At 42.3% G+C, this 18657-nt stretch overlaps 1 protein-coding gene across 2 annotated transcripts in view; it reads left to right on the top strand.

Moving 5' to 3' along the window:
* The window catches only part of LOC122661691 (protein ALTERED SEED GERMINATION 2), a 159551-nt gene that overhangs the window by 123611 nt on the left and 17283 nt on the right, over positions 1-18657 (top strand). For both annotated transcript variants that reach the window (XM_043857176.1, XM_043857177.1), the window contains exons 16-18: positions 3675-3770; positions 3849-3919; positions 4000-4127. In XM_043857176.1, coding sequence (XP_043713111.1) covers positions 3675-3770; positions 3849-3919; positions 4000-4127 — 295 coding nt within the window. The remainder of the gene's footprint in view (positions 1-3674; positions 3771-3848; positions 3920-3999; positions 4128-18657) is intronic.

Below are 18657 nucleotides of genomic sequence, written 5' to 3'. Positions count from 1 at the left end.
TCCCTAGCATTACAAACACAGCCAAAAACTTTAGGGGGAACCACAAAGGACGAGGACCCATGTAAAAGGTCAGCTGGGGTACGAGAGTCAAGAACCCGAATAGGCATCCGATTGATGAGGTAAGCTACAATAAGAACAACATCCCCCCAATAGTGAAGGGGACATTACGGGCAAACATAAGAGCTCGAGCCACCTCCAATAGGTGGCAGTTTTTTCTTTCAGCCCATAGTTGTCTCGACGTCTAAGCAACCCAAGGTGTTGGAGAGGGTAAAAAATTCAAGGCGGCACCAATTAGGCGTCCAAGGCAACCAAGGGGCCCAAGTCAATCAAGGCGCCTGGACGCCTAGGCGACTCGATGCCTTAACAACTATGTTTCAGCCACTCCATTCTAGGCAAGTGTATCAACACAATTGGTTTGGAGTATCCCATGGGTAGCAAGGTATTTTTGGAACTGACCTTCCATATACTCTTTTCTATTATCACTCCTCAATATTTTGAGAATGGCATTGAATTGGGTCTGAACCAGCTTATGAAAATGCTGAAAACACGAGAAAACATCACTTTTGTGGTGCATTAAATACACCCATGTACTCCTAGAATGACAGTAAATAAAGGAAACAATCCAATGATGGCTAGAAAGGGAAGGTTTACGACTAGGACCCCACACATCAGTATGAACCATATTAAAAAAGTAAAAACTTTATTTATTAGAAATAATATAAGTTGATTGTATCTGTTTGGCCAGAACACAAGCCTCACAAAAAAATTCATCCTTATGACGTTGCTCAATTAAAGCTGGAAATAAATGAGATAAAGTTCCTAAAGTGGGGTTACCTAATCGATTATGCCATTGTTGAAGTTTAGAGGAGACTAATGAATTCTGATGAATATGAGATGGTGGCTTGGATGGAGGAGGACAACCATTATCAAGCAGATGCAATCCACTATGCAGTTTACCACATCCAATTGTCGCCCCCGTTGTCAAATCCTGAAAAATGCAGTGTGAAGGAAAAAAAGTCACTTTACATTTCAAGACGCGGGCAAGACTACTAATGGAAAGAAGATTAGTAGTAAAATTAGGCATACATAAAACAGAGCATAAAGTGATAGAAGGAGAGCAACTGATAGAGCCTTTCCCAAAGAAAAGAGGAGAGGGAACCATCAACTACCTGAACTTTGTCTTTCCCAGAAGTGGGAGAATATCGATGAAAGAGGCTGGAGGATCCAGTCATATGATCAGTGGCACTGGAGTCTATGCTCCAAGGAGTAGAGACTACAGATGCACAATGACCAGCAAACGAAATACCTGAATGGGCAAAATTGGAACCTCAAGTGGTGGAATGATTGGCAAGAGTCGATGTAGTAGATGCAATAGAAGCCTATAACATACGACGGAATGCCTGAAGTTCATTCTGGGAGAGACCAATGTCAGTAGTAGGAGCCATGGTAACAGTCTCAGTATGATTGAGTTTGTTTTTCGACTTCCCACGAGCAGAATGCTTAGCCTCAAAATCAGCCGGTTTACCATAAAGCTTCCAACAAGTTGCTTTGGTGTGATAGGGCTTGTTATAGTGTTCACACTTCAAAGTCCCTTTAGAAGAATCACTAGGACCAGCAGTGGCAACAGTCTGTAGAGTAGATCAGTTAGTAGTGGGAGTATGTAACATTGCTGCCCTACGATTTTCTTCAGAATGGATCAAGGCATAGGACTGCTCCAGTGTAGGAAAAGGAACTCTGCTCAGAACTTGAACTCGAATCTGGTCATATTCAACATTCAATCCAGCCAAAAAATCATAAACTCTGATTTTGTCCACATGTTTCCGATAGGAAGCAATGTCGGTTGCAGTGGTGGGCTGATAATCAGAGTAATGATCTAACTGTTGCCATAAACTGCGGAGGGCAGCATAGTACTTAGAGATGGAGATGTCCTTCTTGGTAGTGTCATGAACCTTTTTTCAGAGTTCATACACTTGGGCATCATTCCCTAGCGCATCATTCCCTAGCTGTCCATAAGTTTCTTTCGCAGCAGACCATATTTGAGAAGTAGTGTACAAGAGTAAATAACCACTGGCAAGATCAGCTTACATAGAACCAAGTAAATAGGACATGACCAAGGAATCATTAGAAATCCATCGATCTTGGGCAGAACCAATCTCAATCGACTTCTCAGAAGTGCCAGTAATGTGTCCCGTAAGTCCTCCTCCAGTAATAGCAGGGTATGTAGACCTAGACCACATCAAATAATTGGATCCATTCAATTTAATAGTATTAGCAGCAAAAGGAATATACCCACTACGTCCTTGTCCATCTGAACCAGAATTTGCAGTAGAGATGTCAGAACCAGCCATGGGGAATGAAGAAATCGATGCAGATGGATGTGGAAGCAGATCTCACAAACCAGCTGGCAAAAATACACCAAACCAGAGTCAAGTTGCCCTCTTGTGTAGACCAGAATATCTTCAAAAAACCAGCTAAAAAAATGAGCCAATAAAGAGATTGACTCCTGTCAGGGTTTTGACAAATTCTAATTCGCAAGAGGCTGCCAATGTGAAAAAACAATCAAAACATATGCAAAAGGAGCCAATAATCAGATCGAGTTCTCCTGAGATGATGGTGAGACACTCTTCCAAAAATCAGCAGCAACAGATGCCCAAAAACCCTAGATCGATATTGTTAGGGTTTTGAAAAAAACCCTGAAATTGGTTGATATTGATGGAGGGATAGAAACTTGTCCGAGAAATCCCTGCTGGTCTTGATCTTCTAAGCAGGGAGAATTGATCCTCACTGATAGAGAAGGAATCAGTCCTCAAATTGAAGTCTTCAAAAATCGCAGGTAGATGAGGCACAGCTTCTATCGATCTTATGAAGAATTAGGTCATTAATAAATGAGGTATTGAGGGGAAGCAACTAGATCCATGGATCACCTCATTAGTGCTGCCCTGTAACATTGTAAAACTAAAAAAAGAGAAGAGAGAGAAAGAGATCGATGGAAGAAGAAAGAAGTGGGAGAGAAAAAAGAGGGGGGGATTTGAACTCACACTCAAATCTGCTCTGATGATCTAATCAGCATCCAAGCCTCTTTATATATAATAGAAGAATTGGATGACAAATTACAGAATTACCCCTGGACTACTGACTCTATTAATTAGAGTCGGTTGTAGTGGGAAACATATTAAAAACCCTAAATTACCCCCACGGTTTAGATAATGCATTATTCTAACAATCACCTTCAAGAGGTGCTGTTTTCCACCTCTGGTTGTGTCTGGAGGTAGGAGACGACTCCTCTCCCTCTTTATTTGTTATCTTTAACCTTTCATCTCTTTTACCAAAATTACCCTACTCCTATCCTTTAATTTGTTTTACTTCTAAGTCTACCCCTGGTTAATATATATAAACCCCTTTTGTATCCTCCTTGTTAACTACCAAATAGCCCTTTCAAGTTCTGGTTATTTATGGTTCTGCCACTCCTTTGTTAGTTGGTAATAAATTACCCATTACTCCTAATATTTGTGTTGTTTATTGTTTGGGTAGGCCATAAAACTCAAACGGGGTTTTGGAACCTAGGATCGTACCATAAATTTTGTTGGTGTAGTGGATTGGTTTACAAAAGACAAACAATAGCAATGAATCCATTGTCCTTAGAGTTTTGCTTTCATTGTTATTACATGTTGTAGGTGAATATGTTGCTAGTGGAAGCGATGATGGAAGATGGTTTATTTGGGAGAAGAGAACTGGAAGACTGATAAAAATGCTCCTTGGTGATGAAGCTGGTATGGTCTTCTACTGAGTGTTGCATCTTTATATTTTGTTCTCTCCTGTTTGTAATCTGAGACTTGTGTTTTGGCCAGTGGTCAACTGTGTACAGTGCCATCCTTCCGACTGTACCATTGCAACCAGTGGGATTGATAACACAATCAAAGTGAGTGTGATGAAAGGGTTTATTAATGTTGCAGTAGTCAAATCTTAAAAAGTTGAATATCTAACTCTACTTGATTCCAGATTTGGACACCAAGAGCTGGGATGCCATCCATGGTAGCTGGAGGAGCAGCGGGACCAGAGACAGCAAATGTATTGAGTGTCATGGAAAACAATCAACATAAATTATGTCGCAGTCGTGAAGCCATCCTGTAAGTCCTCTGATCATTGCTTGATGATGGAAAACCCAGTACCTTGTATAGTTCTATGTTGATCTTTATTTCCAAATTTAGTGGTTACAATATAGATTTTGTTATGATAAGCTAATGTGGATTTCTTTTTAATATCCTAAAGTGTATACTATAAGATCAGATGGGCAAGGAAGCCCATGAAAAGCAAAGCCAAACCTGTACTGTGCAAAGCCAGCGCCGTGGTAGGAGACCAAACTAAAAAGAGATGCATCAATTACATGAACAACCCCCTCCCTCTTTTTTTGTATTTTTTTTATTTGGGGAGGTTGGGGGGGGGGGGCACCACCTATCACTCAGACCTCACTCATTATAATATAATACCTGCAGTGTATACTAAAAGATCAGATGGGCAAGGAAGCCCATGAAAAGCAAAGCCAAACCTGCACTATGCAAAGCCAGCGCCAGTGGTAACTGGTAAGAGACCAAACTAAAAGAGATACATCAATTAGACAATTACGGGAACAACCCCGTCCCCCTCTTTTTTTATTTTGTTGGGGGGAGGGGGGGCACCACCTATGACTCAGGGACATCACTCATTATAATATAAATATATAATACATGCTGGAGGTTCTGTTAGCCCATTTGGTTCCCCTGAATTTTGCTTTCAAACAAGCCCAAAAGAAAATAAGTTTGATTAACTTTTCCTTATTTTCCAAGTGATATTTTCAGGAAATTTAGAATTCTCCGTAATTTTGTTGTTCTTTCCATAGCACCTAATATTTGTTGCAGGACGGAGATAAGCTTCCATAGGCATCTTCCTAGAGGTGGCAATACCCGACATGAAACACTTACCTTGCACGAACATGACCCACAAATCAGTATTTGGTGTTAAGGATAAGGGTTACGACTAGACTGTCTAGGTTCATTGTATTTAGGAAAGGACTGTGACTCAGCCTTATCTAACATTCCTTATTTGTAATCCATTATCCACTCTATAATACTACCTCTGTCATTCTAGAACAAGCCAAATCATTCTTTGAATCTTCTCTTCTCAACTTGGTATCAGAGTCCAATACTTTGGGTTTTTCTTTTTCTTTGTCACAACCAAAAGGTTCGATCCACTGCTTGCAACCGAGGCTTTGGCCTCCCCTACTCGATCAAGCATGGTCGATTGAACATGTTCTGAAGCATGTCACCCCATGCTGACTGTCGCTGACCACCGACAACCTCCATCATTGTCCGCCTACGCCATGCCGACCCGGCATTGACTATGTGCCTTCCGCCTAGGCCTCAGTTATGCCCTCTGCCTAGGCCCCTAGCACCTCCACTGGCCCCTACCACCTTTGCCTGCCCTTTGCCACCTCCGCCTGGCTCTTACTGCCTCCAATGAGGCCCCCTGTGCGGCTGTGCCTTGCCTAGCCCCTGATAGCCCAGCTGATGCCCCGCTTGGCCCTTGTGCCCTTTGTCGAGGACCCCTAGGCCCCTATAACTACTCTCTTAGGCAGTTAGGCCCCTTTGGCCCCTATTGCTATCATCTCTGACCCCTATTGATACTATGGTGCTCCACAGTGAGGTATTTGCAGCATCCCATTCTCCTCTTGTGATATTTCTCGGCTCTATGATGGAAAGTACTGGAACTTCCCTGGGAGGCACCGAAGGTACTGATTTGAGTTGTCTTGAAACTCCTCACCACTACCCAACTCTCCAGCCAGGACCTACCAAGTTGAATGAGACCAATTACTTTGCCTGGTCACAGGCTTGCCTCATTATTTCAGGTAATCATTTTTTGGGGTACCTTACGAGAGACACTCTGGTGCCAACTGAGGCGGCTGCAAAGAATACATGGTTGGCCAATGATGCCCTTATTATGTCTTCCATTCTGAATTCTATGGAACCATCTATCAGCTCCACTTTTGTCCTTCTGAACTCTGCAAAGGACTTATAGGGAAATTCAACAGACGTATGCTCAGTCAAGCAACATGCTCAGATTTATGAGTGTTGGAACCGCTTCCTCTAAAAGGCCGACCTTGTAGTAAAGGGTGGAAACAATATGTATATCATACAGGAGCTCTAACACGACGGACTATCCAAATGGGGGACACGGGTGGATAAATAATTCAACACCTGCCCGCTCCCAGGGGAATTCGATACTGTGACCCCTGCCTGCTTTGATACAATGAGAGAAGAATGGGAGAATGACTTGAGTGAATAATGCCTTCACTCAGCCCCTTTACTTATAGATTTCATTAATAGGGCAAAATTACAAATATAACCCTCCATAGCCGATTATGATAGCTAGAGAGGGAAATAAAGGAAATAAAACATAGAAAACACCCAAAATACCTTTATCGGGTTACATAACTCAACACTCCCCCTCAAGTTGGTGCATAAAAATCACACATGCCCAAATTGACTAGACTAGGGTGAAATAACTTTCCACTTAACCCTTTAGTGAATATATCTGCAAGTTGATCGTCGGATTTCACAAAGGGTATACAAATTTGCCCACTTTCTAACTTCTCCTTGATGAAGTGTCTGTCGATCTCCACATGCTTAGTACGGTCATGTTGCACTGGATTGTGAGCAATACTGGTTGTTGCTTTGTTTTCACAATACAACATCATTGGACGATGAACAAAACAACCAATATCCTGGAGTAAACTCTAAAGCCATAATAGTTCACATATGCCCTGGGCCATGGCACGGAATTCCACTTCAGCACTAGACCTGGCCACCACATTTTTGCTTTATACTTCGCCATGTGACAAAATTACCTCCTACAAAGGTACATAACCTGAAGGGGATTTTCTGTCTGGGTTACCACCCCAGTCAGCATCTAAGTATGCCTCAATGCGAAGATGATCATGAGGAGACAGGAGAACCCCTTTCCCTGGAGCTGACTTCAAATAATGGAGAATTCGAAGAACACTGACCACATGACTGGTTCTTCTCATGCATTTCATTATTATTTCCCTTGTTCTGGAAAAGATACTGTTCGAGCAGCCAATGGTTCTCTTTCTCCCATTCATGAAAAGGGTTCCATTCACTGCTCTCCTACCCTTACCCTAAATTCTGTTTTGCATGTTCATTTTCTACTAATCTTCTTTCCATTAGTAGTTTAACCCGAGAATTGAACTGCGAAATAACTTTCTTTCCCTCTCATTGTGTCATACAGGATCTGGTGAAAGGCAACACGATTGGGGGTGGTAAGGTACATGGTGGTCTCTATCTTCTCAGCACGGGTCCGTTCCACCATCAGCTTTTTCTTCGGCTTATCAGTTACATTCAGCTACCTCCTCGGATCTTCATCTATGGCATTGTCAGCTTGGTCACCCTCCTCTTCGAACTTTAGCTTTCTTGTTTCCTGAGTTAGTTCAAAGTTGTAACAAGGATGAGTTTTTATGTGAAGCCTGTGTCTTGGCTAAGCAGACTCGTTCTACTTACTCTTCAGTTAATAAAAGAAGTACTTTTCCTTTTGCTTTAGTTCATACTGATGTGTGGGGCCCTACCCATTGTGTTTCTATTTCTGGCCATAGATGGTTTGTTTCATTCATTGATTGCTTTACTTGGACTACTTAGGTGTATATGATGCAACACAAAAGTGAGGTTTTTCAAGATTTCCAGCTCTTCCATCGTATGATTCAGACCCAATTCAATGGCACATTGAAAAGTCTACAGAGTGATAATGGCAAAGAATACATGGAGGGTCAGTTCCAATCCTATCTAGCTGAGAGTGGCCCCAGCTATGTAGACACCCCTGCCCAGAATGGAGTCGCCGAAAGAAAAAATTGGCACCTTTTAGAAGTGGCTCGGGCCATTCTGTTTGCACAATAGGTTCCTCCTCAATATTGGAGTGATGCTATTCTCACCACTGCCTACCTCATCAATCGTATGCCTACCTTGGTCCTTGATGGCCGTACTCCTGTTGACCTCTTTCAAGGTTCCTCATCTTTTTTGGTTCCTCCAAAATCTTTGGTTGTGTATGCTATGCTCGCAATCATCATCTTCATGGTAAGCTTGATCCTCAGAGCATTCGCTGTATCTTTTTGGGCTACTCTCCTACCCAGAAACGATACAAATGTTATCATCCACCTTCTCGGCATACATTTATTACCATGGATGTTATCTTCCATGAAGCCCTGGCATACTACTCTCAGCCACCTCTTTAGGGGGAGCATGACTTAGTATTTGAAGATGTGCCTGATCTTTTACCAACCTCTATTCAGGGGGAGTCTTCTTCTTCTCTTCCGGCTCCTATTCAGGAAAAGCCAACTTTAGCCTCTCGGTCTCGTCCTAATCAGGGGGAGCGCAAACCTGTGAGTCAAATTTCTGTTGATCAAACCTACAGCAAGAAGCACAAAGAGTAGGTTGAGACTACCACTACTGTACCACCTCTTCAACCGTCAGCACTTGATCCAGATCCAGATTCCGCTGCATTACCTGGTAAGGATCCCTCTCTTGATTTACCTATTGCTGTCCATAAAGGCATTAGATCTTGCACCCAACATCCCATCACCAATTTTGTTTCCTATGATGCTTTGCCTCCTTCCTACCATGCATTTGTGTCCTCTCTTTCCTCTGTTTCTATTCCTCAGAAATGGCAGGAGGCAATGGAAGATCTAAAGTGGAAAGTAGCCATGTTGGAAGAAATGATGGCCTTATCCAAGAATGAGACATGGGAGTTGGTGGCTCTTCCTTCGGGCAAGAAAATAGTGGGCTGCAAATGGGTGTTTGTTGTCAAGCAGGGATGGAACAGTGGACAGATATAAGGGTAGACTGATGGCCAAGGGATTTACCCAGACCTATGGGATTGATTATCATGAAACATTTGTTTCAGTGGCTAAGTTGAACACTGTTCGGGTCTTGTTATCATATGTTGTCAATCTTGGCTGGGATTTGCAGCAATTGGATGTTAAAAATGTTTTCCTTCATGGAGAGCTAGAGGAGGAAGTCTATATGGAGATCCCTCCAGGTTTTTCTTGTGACAAGACTCATGGGAAGGTTTGCAGACTGAAGAGGGCGTTATATGGGCTGAAGCAATCTCCTCGGGCTTGGTTTGGCAGGTTCCATAAGGCAATGATCTCTGTAGGGTACAAACAGAGTAATGCTGATCACACATTGTTCATCAAGCGGAATGGAGATAATGTTACTCTCCTCGTAGTCTATATCGACGATATAGTAGTGACTGGCAATGATGCAGATGAAGTCTTTCACCTAAAGACTTTCTTAGGACGAGAATTTGAAATAAAGGATCTAGGACAGCTCAAGTATTTTCTTGGGATTGAAGTTGTAGGCAAGGATTTTCTTGGTATTTTCTCTGATATCATGTTGGAACCGCTTCCTCTAAAAGGCCGACCTTGTAGGAAAGGGACGAAACAATATGTATATCATATAGAAGCTCTAACATGGCGGACTATCCAAAGGGGGACACGGGTGAATAAATAATTCAGCAATGAGATTCGCTGTCAGGTTCATGAGATTACCCAAAAGGGTTTGTCTCTCTCTACATACTATTCTACCCTTAATACCTGTTTCTCTGTGCTTTCTCTTTTGCCCTCTAATCACCCTAATCCTATGGTTTGTACTGATGATGCTGCTACATGCAAAACAGAGTGTGAGATGGAGAGAGTCTATGACTTCCTTACTGGCTTAAATCTGGAGTATCCAAATTCAAGTTTTTGGCAAAGATACATTCCCTACACTACGTCAGGCTTATAATTTGGTTCAGCATGGGGAACATCGCCACTCTGTTATGATACCTTTTGTTGCCCCTATTCAATCAACTCTTGTTACTGCTCCTCAGGTTCAAAAGAAACAGGTCAACAGTAGTGTTAGCGCGTGAGCTTCGAGCACATCGATGGCAAAACAGCCTTACCAATCATAGTTATCAAGGCGACCAAGGCGTTGGAGAGGGTCCAAAATCAAAACGACACAAACAAGACGTCAAGGCGCCTAAGGTAACAAGGAGCCTTGACACCTAGGTGACACCTTGATAACTATGTTCCCAATCATAGGAATGAATGATTCACTCCGGATGAACGGATGCCCGAACGCACCTAAGCGAAACCAGTGATACTAACTACGCTTTGACTGTGTTTGATAGAGAGCGAATTCCCCTCTTGTAAAAGAAAGTGTAAAGTATGATTATTGTGATCGTCCTCGCTACACCAGATAAACCTATTGGAAGCCTAATGGTTGTCCTAAAGGGAGCGTGGTAGCAAACAAGGATCTTCTCGGCCTCAGGCTCATCTCTCTGAGATGGACAATAGTTAATCATCTACTACTACATCTCTATTTTCTTCAGAACAAATGGTTCAAGATGACACAGCTTGGCATAACACCTTCTACCATGGCCTCTTCCACTACACCTATTTCTCATCTCGCCCAATCAGGTACATTTCATGTTTCCTCTCATTCTAGTCCTTCCTGACTCCTTGATTCTGATGCTTCCGATCATATGACTAGCTCCTCTAACATGTTTCAAACCTATCACCCTTGTTCGAGTAAGGACAAGTCTGAATTGCGATAGATCCATGTCTTGCGTTCGCTATTTCTAGTAAAGGTCTTGTTTATTGTGCTCTTATCATGTCCTTGTCATTGATTCTCCAAGTCCCTAACCTTTGCACTAATTTACTTTCCATTTATCATCTCATTATTGATCTTAACTATTGTGTTCATTTCTATTCCACTCATTGTGTTTTTTAGGATTTGGTGATAGGAGCAACGATTAGATATGGTAGGGTTCATGATGGGCTGTATTATTTGGACCTGGATCTCACTTCTACACCTCGGTCTCCACTTACACTCTTCGGGCAGACAGTTCAATTGCACCGCCATCTTGGTCATCGTGTTTTACGTTATCTATTTCTGTCTTTAATAAAGCACTATACTTGGGACCAATTTGCTTGTGATATATGTGAACTCGCAAAGCACACTTTGTCCCCTTATTCTCCTAGTGATAATAAATGTAATGTTCCATTTTTTATTTTTCACTTTGACTTGTGGGGTCCTTCTCAGACTGTTGTTCATGGTGGGTTCAAATGGTTTATCTCCTTTGTTGATAATTGTACTCGCCTGACTTGGGTCTATCTCCTTCTCTTTTTCTTGTTTCAGGGCAAGGAATTCCCAATACAATTGGGCTACATCAGGGATCAGCCTTAAGCCTTTATCTTTTTCATAGTCGCCTAGGCGTCCAGGCACCTTTCTCTCGCCTTGTTTCTGGTGTCACCTTGGTCGCCTTGTTGGTGTCGTCTTGGTTTGCCTAGGCGCCTTGATAACTATAACCTATTTACGCTTATCATGGACGACCTAACCAAGAGCATTCAAGATGAGGTCCCGTGGTGTATGCTCTTTGTCGATGATATCGTTTTGGTGGATGAGACAAAAACAGGGATTAACGCCAAGTTAAAGCTATGGAGATCAACCTTGGAATCAAGAGGCTTTAAGATTAGTAGGTCGAAGACGGAGTAGATGAGGTGTAAGTTTAGTCATACTATGATGGTACTGACATGGTGAGAATTGAGGAAAGAGAGATACCGCAAAGTGAATATTTTAGATATTTGGGGTCAATTATAAATAAAGAAGGTAACATAGAGGATGATGAGAATTAAAGTGGGATGGATGAAGTGCCAAGGCGCGTCCCGAGTGCTGTGACCGACGTATTCCTTTAAAGCTTAAATGAAAGTTCTATAGGACTATTGTACGACCAGCTATGATGTATGGGGCAAAATGTTGGGCAGTTAAGAAGTGTCATATTGAGAAGCTATGTGTAGCTGAGATGAGGATGTTAAGATGGAAATGTGGAAAAGCTAGGAACGATAAAATAAGCTATGAGCGTATTAGTGTTAGAATTATTAGAATTTTTGTATAAGGGTAGTACTGTCATTGTCTTATTATAACACATGAATAAGTTGTACTTTTTCCTTTTTTTTTCTTTATTTCTATTTTTACCTCTTTAGGGAGGTCTGTGTAATTCTTGGAAGTGAATTAATGAAGTGAATATGTGTGTTGAGAATCATTCAACACACATAATCAATTCTCCCTGTACCCTCTCTGTCTTCTTGTCTTCTCTTCTCTTCTTCCTCTTCTCCTTGCTGTGAATCTTTCCATTCATAAAAACTAACTTGGTATCAGAGCCATTCTTTCATTGGTTTGAGACTCGACTAAGGCTTGGCTGTTCTCTTCACCTCTTCTTGGAACCCTAGAAAGGTAGAGGGTTCCATTAGAGGCTATACTATGTGAAATACCTCACATATCTCATTCTTTGGAGCTATTTCTTTCCAACCTACAGCAATGGAGGAAGATTCCCAGCTAATGAAGTGCATTTGAAGCCCTAGAAGCTGGACGGAACATTACCGCAAGCCTGTAGAGTCTTCTGCTCATCTCTCTCTCTCATCTCTTCACCTATTGGGATGAGGACTGAAGCCTTTAAATCGCCTGAGGGTCCTCTTTTAGACACCAACAGCTCAGTTCCTAAGAGGAGCTGATCGAGGAGCATAACTCCAATCACTGGTGCACTCCAGGTATTGGCAGATTCTGGTTCTTCCCCTTGTTGAGTGTTTTGTTAGCTGTAATGAGTGGAATAGTCTCTCTCGTTTGCTAATATCACTTATTTGAGTGTCCTTTTGGTTATCGTGGAATGGAATCAAAGTTCATGGTGAGTGTTGGTTGGAATTTTTCATCAAGGATGTGCTCTCGGGTTACTTGTTAGCTGGGCTGATGTTTGTCGATTTGTCCTCTTTTATTTGCTGACCTGTTGTGCAAGTCTTTCTTGTTGGCTGAATTTCTGTATAAGGTAGTTATCAAGGATTTAATCCCTGTTGTATGTTTGCTGGATTTAATCCCTGGTCTGTGTTGCTACAACTCCCCATTTGTGCAAGGCCCTATTCTGATTGGTTGAGTTTTTTGGGACTATGTCTACTATATCTGGGAGTAGTTCTAAGGTTAGTGGACCAGCTCCAGCTAGCAGTTTGAGTGGTGGTTTCCCTACTATGGCTTCTTTTGATAACCCCAACACCCAAATCTCTGTTGTGAAGTTGGACAATAGCAACTACTTGGATTGGTCCCGTTCTGTGAAGATGTCCCTGCGAAGTAGGGGAAAGTTGGGGTATATTACTGGCTCTATTAAGGATCCTGCCACTACTGATCCAGGATACCTGAAGTGGGAGACTGAGAACTTCACAGTTATGACTTGGTTGGTTTTCTCCATGAAACCTGAGGTAAGTGGAGATTTATGGACAATGAGACTACAAAGGAGATGTGAGATGTATCACCAGGACCTTTGCTTGAGTTGGTGACTATAAAGGTGTACCAAATCCACCTAAAGGTCATCAATATGAAACAGGGTGATAGAAGCATCTCTGACTACTACAACATTGTTATCAGCCTGTGGCAGGAATATGATCACTACAGGTATCTTCGACTGTCCAACTCTGAAGATGAAGTCAAGGTCTGCAAGAATTAGGAAGTTGAAAGAATCTTCTCTCTACTTGATGGGCTCAATCTAGAGTATGAGCCCATTCATCTGCAGATCCTAGGGAGGTCTCCCTTTCCATCCTCGGATGAAGTATGTAGCTAATTGCAAAGTGAGGAAAGCAGGAGAGCAACCATGGATTCTACACCACTAATGGAGAGATTTACTCTTGTTTCTAGTTCCCACAGAAACTGGAAAAGTGGGGGGGCAAGGCCAAGGGCCAACTCGTGGAGATCACCGTGAGAGATTTAAATGTGATCACTGTGGAAAACTGGGACACACTAAGGACAGATGTTGGGACCTTCATGGGCAGCCCCTGGTATGCGTGGTGGTTCATCTGGTGCCCGTGGTGGCAAGCGAGGGGGAGTTAGGGCTCACTCTGTGACATCCGAGAATGAGACATTTGGACCCAGTCTGCTTTTGATTCTCTTTCACAGGATGATATTGTAGCCTTCCACCGGTTGATGTCACACCTTGGTCACTCCTCTACCAGTTCTACCCCTGGAGGGTCTGCTACTTCTGCCTCAGCTTTGCAGGTCTCGTCTGCACCTTCTTCTGCTCCGACTTGGATCATTGACTCCGGAGCCTCCAACCACATGACTGGTATGTCACAGTATTATGATTCATATTCCATTTGCTCTGGCAGGTACAAGGTAAGGGTTGCTGATGGTTCCCTTTCTTCTGTCTCTGGTAAGGGTAATGTGAGGCTTACTCCCTCTGTTTCTCTTGAGTTTGTTCTTCATGTCCCTGACTTTGCTACTAACCTATTATCAGTGAGCCACCTAACAAAATCCTTAAATTGTTGTCACTTTCTTCCCTTCCTAGTGTCTTTTTCAGGATTTGGAGACAAAGAGTGTTATTGGCAGTGGAACGGAGAAAGGAGGACTCTACCTTCTTGAACCACGGTTACCTGATTCATCTACTGCTGCAGCTTATGTTTGTGGTCGGAGTAACCGTAGTACTTTGGAGTCTGTAATGCTTTGGCATCAACGTTTAGGTCATCCCTCTTTTGTTGTTATGAGGAGACAGTTACCCCATTTGTTTACTTCTTTTCCTTCTTATGTTTTTCAGTGTGAATCATGTATTTTTACTAAACATTGTCGAATATCTTATCCTTATCATGGTAATAGATCCACTGTTCCTTTTTCTCTTGTTAATTCCAATGTTTGGGGACCTTCTCCCACTACTTTTTTGTCTGGATTTCGTTACATTGTTTTGTTTGTTGATGACTATTCTAGGTCCACTTGGACTGTTTTGTTGAAACAAAAAGTCATGTTTGTGATGCTTTCAAGAATTTTTATCAATTTATCAGCATTCAGTTTGGTACTCGAATTCAAATCGTTAGGTCTAATAAGGGGAGTGAGTACATGTATGGGGGGCTCCAATAGTTCGTTACTGATAACGGCATTATCCATCAACTGGCATGTGTTGACACCCCTCTACAAAATGGGGTGGCTGAGAGAAAAAACCGCCACTTGTTGAAATTACCGGGAGTCTTCTCTTTGGTATGCATGTGCCTAAGACCTTTTTTTCTGATGCACTTCTTACTGCTGCCTTCCTTATTAACCGGATGCCATCTCCCCTCTTTGGTTGTGTTTGTTATGTTCATGTCAATAAATCAGCCCGCACCAAGCTTGACCCCAAAGCCCTCAAGTGCATCTTCTTGGGCTACTCTGATTTAACCAAAGGGTATAAATGCTACCACCCTCCTTCCCAAAGGCGACTTCTCTCGAAAGATGTCACCTTCTTTGAGTCTATTCCCTACTTTTCTCTTCCTCAACATCCTCTTCAAGGGGAGAGCAGTACTAGAAGTGTACAGGATGCTAATTTCATTCCTTTTCTATCTCCCTTGCCTACCTCCACTTCCCCATTCCTATTTGATATTGGAAAAGACAAAGAAGTGGATGTTGTTGATGATGTTGAAGGTGTTGTTGATATTGATGCTAGTAGTGGTGGTGATGCTAGCAGGGAAAAAGAGCACAAGGGAAGATTCAAAGATGTTGTGTACCAAAGAGGTGAATGCTTGAAAGGAAAAGGAAAGCAACCCTGCCAAAACCCCTCTTTGGATCCACATCCGCAATCTCATCCTCCCCAGTCAGGTAACATTTCTCCTGAATTAGGTCTTCCCATTGTCATGAGAAAGGGGAAGAGAGTATGTATTAATCCCATAGCCAAGTTTGTCTCCTATGATTCTATATCTCCTACAGGTATTGCTTTTTCCACTGCCCTTGAGTCTTCTTCCATTCCCAAAAATGTCACTAAGGCCTTAGCTGATCCAAAATGGATGCAAGCAATGTCTGAGGAAATGATGGCTTTGGAGAAGAATGGTACTTGGACACTAGTTGATTCTTCCAGGGGGAGAACTCCAGTTGGGTGCAGATGGGTTTATACCATCAAATATAGATCAAATGGTACAGTAGAAAGATATAAAACTCGACTGGTTGCAAAAGGATATAGTCAAGTGTATGGCATTGACTACCAAGATACTTTTGCCCCTGTAGCCAAGCATAACTCAATCAGGGTGCTCCTTTCAGTGGCAGCCAATAAAGATTGGCCAATGAACCAATTAGATGTGAAGAATACATTTCTTCATGGAGACTTAGCAGAAGAAGTATACATGCAGCCCCCACCTGGCTTTAAGTGTCCCTCAGCTGAAGGGAAAGTGTGTCTCTTGAAGAAAGCTCTCTATGGCCTCTAGCGGTCTCCTAAGGCTGGTTTGAGAGATTTAGACAAGCCATCATGGGTATTCCCAGAGTCAAGCTGGCCACACCTTGTTTGTCAAGAGAGGAGATGGCACCGTCACAGCTCTCATTTCTATGTTGATGACATTGTAGTCACTCGGAACGATGTTGCTGAAATAAATAGATTGACGTCTTATCTGGCTAAATAGTTTGAGATCAAAGACCTTGGACTCTTGAAATATTTCTTAGGTATTAAAGTATCTAGATCAAGGAAAGGAATCAGAGGAAATTTGTCTTGGACCTTCTGAAAGAGACGGGAATGTTGGGGTATAAACCAGCAACCTCTCCAATTGATCCGAAGCATAAGCTTGGTGATGAATGTGGTTCTCCTCTCATAGATGCAGGCAAGTATCAAAGATTAGTTGGGAAACTAATCTATCTCTCCTTGACTCGACCAGACATCTCTTATGCAGTTGGAGTGGTGAGTCAGTTCATGCATGCTCCCAGGAGTGGACATCTTGATGTGGTGCTTCGCATCATTAGGTACTTGAAATCCTGCCCAGGAACAGGTCTTCTATTTGCCAGGCATGACCATTTGCAGATCGAAGACCACACAGATGCTGATTGGGCTGGTTCAGTCTCTACTAGGAGATCTAGTTCTGGGTACTGTACTTTTGTGGGTGGTAATCAAGTTACCTGGAGGAGCAAGAAACAACCAGTTGTAGCTAGTGCGGAGGTAGAGTTTAGAGCCATAGCTCATGGAGTATGTGAACTTATATGGCTAAAGAGACTACTTCAAGACTTAAGTTTTGACACTGAAGGGCCGATGAGACTTTATTGTGACAACAAAGCTGCTATAAGCATTGCCCATAATCCAATTCAGCATGATCGAACCCAACATATTGAGGTTGGTCGACACTTCATCAAAGAGAAGCTGGATTCTGGTTGCATTTGCACTCCCTTTGTGAAGACAGGTGATCAAGTAGCAGATATCTTCACCAAGGGTCTCATTCCTAGTCTATTTAGTACCTTATTGTGCAAGCTGGGAATGTATGACATTTATTCTCCAGCTTGAGGGGAAGTGTTAGAATTATTAGAATGTTTTGTGTAAGGGTGTTCTGTCATTGTCTTATTATAAGACATGATTAAGTTGTACTTTTTCCTTTCTTTATTTCTATTTACCTCGCTAGGGAGGTCTGTGTAATTCTTAGAAGTGAATTAATGAAGTGAATCTGTGTGTTGAGAATCACTCAACACACATAATCGAGAGCCACTGCTAGTAGGTGGTGCCCGTGGAACCCGAACCGGCACCCACATGTATGGTTGGGGGGCCGGAAACCCAAAGATGTTTTCCACAAAACCTGACCCATGTGTGACTGACGCTCATAATCGTAGGCAAAGGGTAATGATGATGAAGAGCCGGCCTGCCCAAAGTCCCCAAACTGACCGTACCTAGTATAAACCATATATTTCCAATTATTTTTTTGCAAAAAATCATTTTATTTTACCGAAAAATACTATGGCCTCCATCAATCCATAGATCAGTGGACATTGTATCACATTAAAAACTACATAATCTACAAACAAGTGTTGATCATGTTTCTATGAAATAAATAGTTTTTGAGAAGTATTTTTTTACCTAAAACTGTTCTTGAGATCATAGTTGTCAAGGTGACTTGCCCTCGCCTTGAATTCTAGTGTCTCCTTGGTCGCCTTGTTTTTCAACCCTTTCGGTCACCTTGATTCGCCTAGGCGCCTTAACAACTATGCTTGAGATGCAATGCAGCTCCCTCTCTTGATGTTGAAGCTTGAATATTGAATCTCTAAGCATTAATCTTCAGTTGATGTGAGATTTGCCAAAAAAAAAAAGGCACCGAAAGAGGCAAGACAGAAGTGAGATTTCGAGATGAGGTTGAAATCTCGACTAAAAAGGTATCACTTTATAACATGAGTTTGGTCTGGCTCGACCCGAGATCGAAACATAAAACCGAGATCTCGGTCGAGATAATGTATAAATCCCATATCGCCTTACATCTCGTCTCGAGATTTCACGAAACCGAGTTTTTAGCGGGATCTTATTGAGATCTTGTACAATGGTTTCACAATCATTCTTTGCCAAGATGCCACACTAGTATACTAAGTAATTTGCAACTGATTTGAATCCCCAAATAAAAAAAACAATATTCACTAAACTAAGTAATTTGACCAACATTACCATGTGAATATCAACATGTTGTCATAATCTCACTTAAAATTGTTTGAACACATTCCCATAAGCTTTTTTTTTGGGTGAAAAATATGTATTACCATACCCCAGGGGGGGGGGGGAGGGAAAAGAGAGAAAGGAAATTACAAGGGAAGAGGGGGGAGGGGAGAAACAAGCCGACCTACGCAGAGG

The sequence above is a fragment of the Telopea speciosissima genome, chromosome 5 (genome assembly GCF_018873765.1).
Source record: "Telopea speciosissima isolate NSW1024214 ecotype Mountain lineage chromosome 5, Tspe_v1, whole genome shotgun sequence".
NCBI classification, from domain to species: domain Eukaryota; kingdom Viridiplantae; phylum Streptophyta; class Magnoliopsida; order Proteales; family Proteaceae; genus Telopea; species Telopea speciosissima.
The sequence above is the reverse complement of the archived record's forward strand: the minus strand, read 5'-3'. Positions and strand labels throughout refer to the sequence as shown.